The sequence below is a fragment of the Ceratotherium simum genome, chromosome 6 (assembly GCF_057802395.1).
Source record: "Ceratotherium simum simum isolate JZ-2026a chromosome 6, ASM5780239v1, whole genome shotgun sequence".
Lineage (NCBI taxonomy): Eukaryota > Metazoa > Chordata > Mammalia > Perissodactyla > Rhinocerotidae > Ceratotherium > Ceratotherium simum.
Window position 1 is genome coordinate 73,773,161 of NC_141905.1, and position 12,838 is coordinate 73,785,998.

Sequence of the window (12,838 nt, forward strand, 5' to 3'; positions counted from 1 at the left end):
ATTCAACTAGTATAGCCAGCTTGGTTAGTGTACTTGCGTGGGAGAAAGTGATTAACTAAGAAAGTCAATAACTCTGTGGCAAGGATATGATTTGTACAAATCAGTGATCCCCAAAGTGGAATGGTACCCAAGATGACTTACTGGAGGATGGGAAGAAAATATTAGGACTTCTATTAGTATTATTTTTAATTTTGATTTTTAAATTTACAGTGCACAATATTTTAAATAGTTTATGTTTATTTACATGTAAATATATATATTTGAGTTATATAATAAAAATTTTTGCTGATTAGGGAGCATGATAAAGTTTGGAGACTACTGCTGTAGCAGATGAGGTCACCTAAACTTTTATTAGGGATCAGGTGGACAGAGAATGCAGACTTGGGAGTGGGGGATGCAGAGTGCACTTGAAGGAAACAAGAAGAAATGCAAACTCAACACAGTGTAATACAAAAATGTATCAATGTGCAGAGAGGAAAAAAATTAATACCAATGGATATAATATAGAGGTCTTCATTCATTTTGTTTAAAAAGAAACCAATAAACTGTTAAATAATATTTTAATTAAAAACAATGTTTTAGGAAGAGACTTCCATGTGAGGATGGCTTACAAAGGTGACCCTGCATAAACACTATCCCTGAGTGGATCTGACTCTTCCTTGTAGAGTGGTTATACCAGCACTAAAACCATATTCTTTGATAAACAGGATTTATTGTTTCAGAGACTTTGTAATATTGAAACTATTGAATTTTCTTATTTTTATAATGTCTTAATCCAATTTTATATTCATAGCCAGGATAGAGAACAGCACTTAAGTTGATTTAATTTTAGTTAATTAACTGTTTAATGTTTGTGCTGGTTTTCTTGCATTTAGTAGTGGCCACTTCTGTGTTAGAAACAGCCCAGCACGCGTATTTGATCAGGGACTCTAGACTGGGCGGTTTCAGCTAGATGAGACACTGGAAGACATATGGGCATGTGGCAGGCATCTAGACGGGGATTGGCAAACTTTTTCTGTAAAGGGCCAGGTAGTAGATATTTTAGTCTTTGCAGGCCAGATGGTCTCTGTTGCCACTAAACTCTGTTCTTGTAGCATGTTAGCAATCTTAGACATATGTAAACAAGTGGGTGTGGTGTGGTGGTGTTCCGGTGAAACTTCATTTACACAAACAGGCAATAGGCCAATAGTTTATGGAGTCTCGATCTAGGTTAACATGTCAATATGGTTCTCAGTTCAAGAACAAGACTGCCACAAAATTAAAATAAGTTAATTGAAACTTAGAATGCACTGTAGAAACAACATTAGAAATAGTAGTTATGTAAGAAGCCTATTTTACCTTTTAAATAGCTGAACTATATGCTACCTAATTTCTGGAGATCTCTACCCAGTTGGGATGTAAGGGTATTAGGAGTAAGAAGTGAAGAAATAGATTGAAAACTAGGTGTTTGTGGTCAGAGTATGAATTTGGAGAGTAAGATTTCTGAATTTTAGAAGAGGAACAGTTACAGATTGTGAAGATGACCAAAGTATGTAATGGGAGTGTTTTGCTCAAGTGGCATGGAGGTGAAGGTTCTTAAGGTTAAAGAAGAGATCAGGAAACTACAAAGGGAGAATTGCTCTTTCCTTATTGTGGAGGTGGCAAGGGCTTTTCCCCCTTACTCCTATCTCTTGGTGGTGAGGAAGGATTTTCCATCCCTTATCTTGTTTGGTGTCAGCCTCCCGTGTTTCCAGCAGAGAGGAAATGCTACAGAGGAAACCTTTTTGCAGTAGTGGAGGCCACGGTAGGCTCTTGGTAGGAGCTTTAGTGCTGGCGATGGGAGAAGAAAGTAGAGAAGGAATTCAGGGGCTATAATGAGTAGAGTTTTCTTTTAAGTCTGTGTAATTGTGCCCCTGAAGTTAAAGAGGATGGGACAGAGTAGGTAGTTTCCATGTACTCCTGTTGTGTAGCCTAGTGGGGGACTTGTAACAGTTCCTTCGCATTACCTCCTTTAGGTGGGAGATAAGGGCTAAGTGGTCGCTCCTAGAGTGTATGTGTTTTTGGAGGAGGGAAGATACATTTTAAACTAAGGGTAAGGAGTTGGGAAACATAGGACAGGACTAGAGCAGTTGGAGGAGTGGGGTGGTAGAGAAATAGGGGGCTTTGGGGGAAAGAGACCCTCAGTAGCAGTAGAGAGAAGAGGCCGTTTCCTCATCTGCAGTTTGGGAGGGGTATTCCCAAGTAGGAAGATGGATTATGTTGTAGGTAATACTTGCAAAGGGGGGCTGCCTGTTCTTAAATTGAATTTCCAGCTTTATTTCCTTTTAAAAAGGGCTATATATTTCTTAACTATGTATTAAGGTGCTTTTTGAATATGTTATACTTATATTCTTGCGTTATAGAAGAAATTAAAATAGAAGTAGCTTTGTAGAGTCATGGACCAAATTAGGATTTTCTTTCAAATTAAGTCCCTGAGGCTCTAAACTGTTATTGCACAGGCTTGATTTATGTCTGATAATTTGTATCATTAAGTTCAGCCCTGATTTTGGAAAGTTTTACAGTTTAAATTATGGCAATATTCTGATTTTAGGGATTTGTTAAAACTATGAATTAGAAACTAGGGAGAAGAATTTCTTTTTTTTTTTTTAAAGATTTTATTTATTTATTTATTTTCCCCCCAAAGCCCCAGTAGATAGCTGTATGTCATAGCTGCACATCCTTCTAGTTGCTGTATGTGGGACACGGCCTCAGCATGGCCAGAGAAGTGGTGTGTTGGTGCGCACCCGGGATCCGAACTCGGGCCGCCAGCAGCGGAGCATGCGCACCTAACCGCTAAGCCACGGGGCTGGCCCCGGGAGAAGAATTTCTTAATGGACCCTGCTGATCTAAGCCTGGTTTAGATCCCTCAGTAGGATAGGATAAAAGGAAACTTTTATACAGAATTTCCTCTTTTATTACCTTGCTTCTTGAGAGAATGGAAATAATATGACTTTGAGGCTATAACTATAAAATTTCTGAATCTTTATTGATATTCTCTATTTGTTGAGATGTTATTTTCCTGGGGTCCTTTAGCTGTTTTCCATGGTTTCCTTGAACTCTTTAGCCTATTTAAAACAGTTGTTTTAAGTCTTTGTCTAGCAAGTCCAATGTCTGTGTTTCCTCAGGGACAGTTTCTGTTAATTTCTCCTGTGAATAGGCAATACACTCTTGTTTCTTTGCATGCTTTGTGATTTTTTGTTGGAGACTGGACATTTGATTATAATAATGTGGTAACTCTAGAAATCAGATTCTTCCCCTTCCTCAGGGTTCATTTTTGTTGCTTATGTAGGTTTTAGTTGTGTATTTGTGACTTTTCTAAATTATTCTTGTAATGATTGTATTCTTTGTTGTTTATGGTGTCTAAAGTCTCTGTTCCTTGAGCTTGTGGTCAGCTAGTGTTTTGACATAGATTTCCTTGAATGCCTGGAGCCAAGTAAACATGAAGAACTCTCCAGTCTTTGCAGATTGACTCTTTTGGGGTACTTCTTGAGTGCTTAGCCAGGTTTATGACTCGGCCTTAGCCTTTACTTCCTTCTTGCTCTGAGTCTAAAAAATTAGCCAGAAGTGAAAGTGTAGAGTCTTCTCAGGTCTTTTCTGAGCATGTGGTCTGCCCTGGGTATGCATGTGGCTTCCCAAATTCCATTGTATAGGCCCACGCACTGCATATAGCTTTTCAATGCCCTAATTCTTCAAAGAGTCTCTCTCCCCAGATTTTCCTCCCAGGCTCTTGGTGTGTGTATTGTTCGCTTCCACTGTAGTCTATTGCCTGAGGCAGCAGGGGTTGTTCATATATTTGCCTTGCAATGTTTTTGAGGAAAAAGCCTCTGTAAAGCTGCTTTTTTGCCCTGAAAGGGTTTCATGTTAGGCATGGGATGATTTTCATACTGTATCAGCAAATGATTTTGTAAATTAAATGCAAAAGTATTAGGTAAATTTCAGTTGCTCAAAAGATTAGTACGATTAAATTTATGGGTTCCTTCCTTGAACCAATCTGAGTAACTGTTAAATCCATCTTCTCCATTCTTATAACCACTGGCAAATGGATTACCCTATATAGTCTCCTCTTTAGATGTTCCCCATTGATCTACTGAATGGTTTGCAGTTCCTCAAATTTATCATGCTATTTCATGGGCTTCCAGGTCTTCAGACATACCTCTCTTAGGAACACTGTTGTATGTTATCCTTTTTAGATACCTGCTAGATTAAATTTGATAATATTTTGTTTAGGACTTTTTATTAGTGATATTTGTGATTTTCATTTCTTCTTGTGTTGGTTTTGTCAAGTTGTGCTTTTTAAAGAATTTTTCCATTTCATCTAAAATGTCAAATTCATTGATATGAAGTTGTTCTTAATGTCTTATTCTTTGTATAGCATCAGTAGTGATGTCCCTCATCCTTTTTGATAGTGATAATTAATATATATGTTTATTTTCTTGATCAGTTTTGCTGGGGGTTACTAATTTTATTAATCTTAATAAAGCCAACTTTTAGTTGTGTTAATTTTCTTTATTGTGTGACTATTTTCTATGTTAGAGATTTCTGTTCTTTATTATTCCTTTCCTTATACTTTCATTTTAATTTACTGTTCTTTTTCTAGTTTCTTGAGCTGTAGTCTTGGATAATTGATTTCAACGTTCTAATATACACATTTAGAGCTCTAAGTTTCCCTCTAACCACTAGTTTAACTTCATCTCATAAATTTTGATATATTGTGGTTTTAGTATTATTAAATTAAAACTATTTTCTACTTATCCTTTTCACTTAGAAGTCTGTTGCTTAATTTCCAAACATTTGGGAATTTTTAATTTTTCTTTTTGCGTGGTCACTGTATATGGGGTTGCCACTAATTGCATGGCTTTTGGATGCATTATTATTGTAGCCAATTGTTGTTGATTGCTTAAATTGATTTAATTCAATTCTGGTGTTACTTGTTGCTATGGCTTAAGAGCAAGAATTCATTTAAAGAGGGTGGGAATTTTTTCTCTGTCAACCCTGGCTTTTGAAAGACTTTTGCAGGCCCAAAGGGCTAAAAAATCTAGGGGTTCAAGCTTCTCAAGTGCATTTACCCAGATGACATCCTCCTAGGTATCAGGGTTTCACCTCCTTGTAGGGGCACTGAAGTCTTTAGCACTGAAGTCTTGCCAGGGCTGTGAATTAAACTTTTTCTGTAATTCTGCTCCTCTCACACTCTGGTCCTGGGCCTGTTTATCAGCTTGATCTACCCTCGGGCTTTAGGTAGAGAGTCTTTTTAAATGTTACAGAGTCCCCTGGCTCTTAACACTATATCTAAAATTGGTGGTTGGTGAACTGAGTCTTATGGGATGTTGGGGAAAGTTGTTCATGTGGAGGTGTCTCACTGGAGGCACTCTGCTGCAGTTTTCTTCCTTCAACATATCAATGGCTTTTAACGGCAATCAACTAATTCCACAGTCCTTATAATTACCCTTGATACTGTATTTCAGATATTAGAGATATTACATATGCCTATTGCATTAGTCAGTGCATCACCTTCCGCTGGTATCCCAGCTCAATTCACCGCAAGTGAAAGTCTTAGTCATTGTGCTGCTATAGCGTGCTATGGGTTCTTACTACTCTGTCCACCACCCTCAGTGTGGCTCTTGTTGCCATCTGGCCAGTGAATTATTCAACCCCAGAATCCCATCCTGAAGATCTGCTTCCTGGTACTCATTGTCAGTTTGGTCACTTTCCCTTCCACCACCCTGAAGCAGATCTTGAGACATGAATTGAGCATGTGTAGTATATTTGGGAGGTGCAGAGACACTGACAGAAGTGATACAGAGAAGAGAAGGAGCCAATAAGACATATGTTATCAAGTCAACTACCACAGTAGGTGACTAGAGCCTAATCCCACAGGGAAATGCTGGGGAAAAAATGCACTTCATTATTAGGCCAGCAAAGAGGTAAGGAAGCTTGGGGTATTTACACTCTTTAAACCAAATCGTTCATTGGCTAAGGGCTGCCACTGGGAGGATGTTGATTCACAGGCACTTTCAGCCCACCGTATGCACAGGAAGAGTGGGTTCCAGCAGCCGGAGGGGAACCTTTCAACGAAGATGCAGGTGCTGGCCTGAGGAAATCAGGCTGGAGTGTCTGGAAATGGTAAGGGGGTCTGAGAGGATATGGGTGTAGCACGGACACTGTTGGCCACTGCATAAGATATGTCTGTTTTCAACTATGCAAGATAATAACAAATTACTTTCTTCTTTTTTTTTTTTGTGAGGAAGATCAGCCCTGAGCTAACATCCATGCTAATCCTCCTCTTTTTGCTGAGGAAGACCAGCTCTGAGCTAACATCCACTGCCAATCCTCCTCCTTTTTTTCCCCAAAGCCCCAGTAGATAGTTGTATGTCATAGTTGCACATCCTTCTAGTTGCTGTATGTGGGACGTGGCCTCAGCATGGCCGGAGAAGCGGTGCGTTGGTGCGCGCTTGGGATCTGAACCCGGGCCACCAGTAGCGGGGCGTGCGCACTTAACTGCTAAGCCACTGGGCCGGCCCCCAAATTACTTTCTAAAGTTGTTGTGCTGATTTATTCCTATGAGAATTCTTTTTCTCCACATCCTTGCCAATATTTGATATTATCAATCTTTTAAATTTTAGCCATTCTGTTGGGTGCATAGTGGTATATTATTATGATTTTATTTTGCATATCCTTGATTATTGTTGATTGGTTTGGGTCCAATCAGGAAAGAGAATCACACAGTAATTTTAAGAGGAAAAGTTTAATGTAAAGAATTATTGACTATAACAGGGATTGAAGTAATGAGAAATTGGCTAGTAAGAAATCAAGAGAACACTGAAGAATATAAAATAGTAGGTATAAGGAGCAGCCATTGCTGAGACAGAGCACTTAAGTAAGAGCCCCTGCCTCCTGGCCTCAGATCCAGACCTTGTTGGGAGGGCATCGCTGTGGCTTACTGAATGGTGGAAAAGTTGCTGTAATGCCTCACTGGTGGAAGTTGCTTGACATCTGTCCTTTGGGATTTGCTATGATTACTTTATAGGATGCTGGGGAAAGCTGTTCATGGGACAGTGTCTCACTAGAGGCACTCTGCTGCAAAATTGCCTGAGAGGAAGTGCTAGGGGAAGCTGTTGGTGGCTGGGTGCTGCTGGCCATCACGTACTGTAGAAGCCGACAAGCTGCAGGAGCTTGTTGAGTGAGTACATTGGAACCAGGAAGCAAAATTCTTCTCCTGCGGTTTCTCCAGTGCGTTCTACTGACGAAGCATGCCAGCTTATCATGCCATCTGGCAAAGAAAAAATATTTAAAGGGCCCAGATCTATTTTCACAGAGTAGGCAAATAGTGTGAATTTTGAGGTGAGAGGTGATGGATAACTGGTACAGTCTACCCTTTGATTATTCAGCTTCTGTATGCTTCCTTCTGAACACATGTGAACTCCCCAAAAACCAAACAACACTATATTTATACCTAAGAAGATATACTTCTTCCAAGTGAAGAAGTTCTCATCCTTTGTCTAAAATGAGGAAACACAGTCCCAAGAGTCATTGTTTCTGTCATTGGTTATATTAATTACTCTTCATATTCAGTCACAGTCACACCAAATATTTCATTATCTAAGTCTAAATGGTAAAGTTAATTTACGGCAACTTGTATATAAAATAAAAATGTGAAGGAGAGACAAGATGTACATATAATAGCAAATAGAAACTATGCAAAGCTGTTATATATGATCCTTACAAGACCATAATTGATATCTATGATTTTGTTGTGCCACTCCCCATTCTGTATTTACCCTGCCCTCAGCTAGAATCTCAGTTCATTGGAGTCAAATTCTTAATTTTGATTATGATAGTTTTCAGTATTAGAATTTCCCATTATTTTTTTCAAATATGCCGTTACTTTTTACAGTTTTCAATTAACTACCAAAATTTTAAATCTTGTCGTTTTGAACTTAGTAAATTGTGTTTGTTTTGTAGGACTCATCTGATAATCTCCATAATTGAAATATCTTCAGGTTCTCTTCCCATTGTCTGTTGGTTCTTATTTTGTTGTCTTGTATCTTCATATGCCTAATTATCTTTGATCATGCTAGACATTTTATATGAAAATTATTGGTAGAAATAATTTGAGGCCTGGGATAATGTTATCTTGTTTAGAGAGTATTTTTGTATCATCTTTTGGGAGTCTTGGCATACTAACATTTCTACTATCACCTTAAGCCAGTTGTTAAGTCTTGGGGTTTTCTGCCACCCAGATGACTCGTAGCTAGTCCATGTAAGGGCTGGTTACTTCTGGTACACCGTTACCCTAATAGCAAGACACTGGGTCCCAATTCAGAGTGCCATGTTGTTTATTTGAGCCCCTTTTGTGGGCCATTGCCTCCAACATTGACCACCCCCCGCCCCCCCGCCCCGCTGCCAAAAGCGCTCTCAGCCCTTTGGCAGTCTTTATTTCTAAATAGACAAATTTCTGCAGAGCAAAAGTACCTCTGAGTGCCTGGCTCCTCTTAAAGAATTTGTGACTTCTGCATCTTGGCTTGGTAGATCTTACCATTTTGTTACTTATAAGATGCTTTTAAGATTTTAAAATTATTCCTTAGGTTTTTAAGTTGTCTTCAGTGGAGGTTTGTCTGAATTAGTTCATCTGGTATTATTGGAAGTGAAAAATCAGGACAAGTTATTTAACTTGTCATTTAAATTGTGCTTCAGTTTTCTTATCTGTAATATGGGATTAATAATTACTTACTATCTCATAGGGTTTTTGAAATTTTTAAATGAGGTAACACATTATGCGCTTACAGTAGTGCCTGACACGTAGAAAATGCTCAATTTGTTATTACAGTAATTTGAGAACGTTGGAATTTGTCTGTTGCTCTTCAAAAACTTTTCCAAGCATGAATTAGCCCCTTTATTACCCAAAGTAATTTGCAGGGATTATGAAAGATTTACAAATACCATTCATATTGACTGACCTGTCTGTCAACCCTGCTTTAGGTAAATGAAAGTTTTTTTCCCCTAATATTTTTAAGACTCTAAACTATAAGGAAAATTTAATTTTATCTAAAACTAGATCATAACCCTGATATCTGTATGTATATGTGTGTATGTGTATATATGTGTGTTTGGATATGTGAACATATGAAGACCGATAAGCCTTGATGTGTGTATGCATATATAAATATGTAAAGGCTAGATGGGAAAATGTTTTATTATTTAAAATATGGTCTTTTGTTGATAAAATAATTGGGCTAAAGGAGAACAAAATGAAGTAGGTTGGGTTCTTGTTTTAAATACTTTTAAATTCTGAAAATCTGAAGTTTTTTTAAAATTTCTTTTTTATGTTTAAAATAGAAGAGTATAAAACCTTTGATTTACCCTATCTTTAAAATTGATTGAGTTCTTGGACTAGGAATAAAGTAGACAGAGAAAATGATAATAAAAACGGGTGGCTAAACTCAGTAAAGTCTGGTGACAGCTGCTTTAGCAATCCTGTTGCATGAAAAGCAAATATAGTTAACAATGTAACTCCCCAAAGTGGTATGTACTTATACTATTGCTCTGTTCCATACCTGCATCTTTCAAAGTGCATTTGATCTTCATTCTTTGCCTCCACGTGATTTTTGTGCAGAGGAAATTTAACTTGCTTTATTTCACATCAACAGTGAACTCATCAGTACAATGTTCAGTCTTTCAGTGTGATTTTTCCACTGTGTAAAATGAAACAGTTTTAATATTTCAAGATTTAAAGTTCCCAAAGAAGGTTCTTTTGAGATGTGGAGAGATACATGGCAATGTGAAAATTTTCCTAAGGTGTAAATAAATTCTCCCTTTTGGAAATTCCTACATCCCATTCCTTTGGTTTAATGTCTTTTTAATTTTCTTATGCTACTATATGTCTTAAAGTCACTTTAAGATAATTATTTTCATGATTTTGTTTTCTAGGTTAACGGAACCTTCTGGATATTTAACAGATGGTCCAATTAACTATAAGTATAAAACTAAATGTACATGGCTAATTGAAGGCTAGTAAGTATACAATTTGGGTTAAATTAATTTATTTTATTCTGAAATGATAAAGAATCTGTTATATCAATATTAAATTATTAAAGTGTAGCAACTTCATAGTTGTATAGGTTATTCAATTGCATATTATTGGAAAACATTATTCACGATTTTTTTAATGAGATTTACAACTTTTAGATATCAGGTTTAATATAAATTATAGTACCCCTTCACTTGTGGTAATAGTTTAATTTTTACTTGTATTTTATTTTTGAGCTATGTTACTCTGGCATTAAATCAAATAGGCATTTTTGGCTTCTTTTAAATATCTTTTTATGAAATTTGAAGACTCCATGGAAAGTATAAAAATATTCCATGCTGAATTATGCTATTGGTTCATACTGTTCAGCGTTTTAGTTCTAAGGGTGTTAAAAAAAGAACATTTTGTAGAAGAGAGAGTTAATTATCCTTTTAGAGATATTTTTCAGTAATTAGGGCTTGAGACTGAATTTATCTATTTAAACATATTATGAATGGATCATAAATGAATTGATATGAATTTTTTTGAGCCAGTTTATGATTTTTAAAGAGAGTATTTGGAAAACTGGATGGTTTTTTTGGGTTATTTTAAAAGTTTTTTAGAACTTAAAAGTTATTAATTCTCTGTGCACTTATGGTCTCATTTTGTTTATTTCTTAATAGTGTATCATATTGAGACCTTTCAATTAAAATTTGAAGACCTTATTAGAGCCTCTAGTTAAGGGTTCTGTAGAAATAAGAATAGTTGTTTCATGAGTGTTGAATTTTAAAAATCAATTTTATTCAAGTACAATTTGCATACAGTAAAATGCACCCATATTTAATGTACAGTTCAGTAAGGTTTCAGTAATGTATACAGTCTATGTAACCTCTACCTTAGTCAAGACATAGAATGTTTCCTACTGACTAAATTTTTAGAAAATGGTAATACATACATATGGCCTGTTAATAGATTTTGAAGTTGCAAGTCATTTTTACAAATTAGATATGACTGCTTATCAGTGTTTTACTCTGGTGACTTAATTAAGAATTTATAGAAAAATTATCTGTAAATAGGTTTTTAATAAAATATTATGTCTAAAATTTCTTTACACTGTGCTTTATATATTACATATTAATTTAAAAAATATTTTAATTTTTTTTTCAGTCCAAATGCAGTGTTAAGATTAAGATTCAATCATTTTGCTACAGAATGTAGCTGGGATCATATGTATGTTTATGATGGAGATTCAATATATGCACCTTTAATAGCTGTACTTAGGTGAGTAGTTATGTTTACTTGATGAACTTATAGTCAGTTGTAGAAAAGTAACTAATTTATTAATTTTAAATATATACTGATCTGTACTTAAAAATAAATTTAGCATAGATATTGATGGTTAAATTTCAGCGATTGTTATAATACTATGTTGTATACTGTGCCTGTCAACTTAGGTAGATATATAATAATGTAAATATTAATATAGCAAAGATAAATAAGTGCTATATCAGAAATGTAGGTTTCTTATTAAATATCTCTTATTCTTGCTGTGTATAGTTTATTCTTTTAAAGTGATTTGAATATGTTTTCAGAACTACCTATTTGGATAGATTAATGTGAATTCTAGCTAGCAAAGAAATAGACAAATATATATATTTTTGATAGTTGTCTTTTTAATTCAGAGAAACAATAAAATTTTAAAATCTGTAAAAAAAAGCTTAGGTTATGCTTTATGAAATGGTTTAATAAAGGAAATGTTTCTATCAGTTCTCAAATCTTGGGAATTTTGGTTACTTCAAATATTTTATTGTTAGTAGGTGGTCAGACAATTTTAAAATCACAGCATTTTCAGTATCAATTTAAAAATTTTTTCTGTGTGTATGTACAAATTATTATAAAATATTTTGCGAGTAGAAGAGACTATATTAGACACAGAAAAAATTAGGAACATACAGTGTAGATTTTGTGTACAATTTAACTGACATGATTGTTGCAGAGTTATTCATTACATTATTTCTTACTTTTGTTATTTACATAATATCTCATATGTTCTGTCATTGTTAAAAATTTAAATATAGATAAAAGCTTAATATTCCCTTCAAAGTCTTTTATTTTATTTTTTCTTTTTACTATTTATGTCACAAATATTCTGTTTAACAGGAATGTGAACTATTATTGTGTTGGACAGACGTGTGAGGACTTGTATTTCCGAATGACTGTTTCAGAGTGATTCCTTGGGAGCTTAGACGCTTATTCTGTGATATTGCCATTGCCCAAGATACTTTTAAACTTAATTTTTGAGTTGTTTGAAAATTATATAAAAAGTAGCCAGGAGTAGCCCCTTCATCTAAGGACAGTAGATAGAAAATGGAGTAGAGCCTTCTGAATAATTATGTTGTAAGATAATTCATTGGAACAATTAGATAAGGTCCGGAGTTGGTACATTTATTTTTAGCAATTTAAATATCACTCTGCTATCATTCCTCTATTTTTATGACCCCATTGACTGACCATCATTTATATGTGTGCCTTTTCGTTTGTTTTTCTTGAGTCATAATGGCTTTGCATTGATTAACGGTGATCCATTAACACTCTTAGCCCCTTTCTTGATACTAAAGGAAACTTTTGTAAGGTAATTAGGAGGATGGGATTTAGTATATGACTATGAAGATGGAAGCAGTGATTTTTCATTCACAAGTGTTCCTGTTATCTATCCTGAGGGAGATGGAAAACTCATGTTTATTGAATATCCACTTGATGCTAAGCACTGTATTAGGCAGTTTAAATGTCATCTGCTCCTCACAAGGATCTTGTGGA

General features: G+C 35.5%; 1 protein-coding gene across 4 annotated transcripts in view; it reads left to right on the forward strand.

The window, feature by feature from the left end:
- Positions 1-12,838, forward strand: part of ATRNL1 (attractin like 1) — a 773,536-nt gene that overhangs the window by 20,075 nt on the left and 740,623 nt on the right. For all 4 annotated transcript variants that reach the window (XM_087432666.1, XM_087432665.1, XM_087432664.1 and 1 more), the window contains exons 2-3: positions 9,943-10,026; positions 11,189-11,302. In XM_087432666.1, the coding sequence (XP_087288792.1) occupies positions 9,943-10,026; positions 11,189-11,302 (198 nt within the window). The remainder of the gene's footprint in view (positions 1-9,942; positions 10,027-11,188; positions 11,303-12,838) is intronic.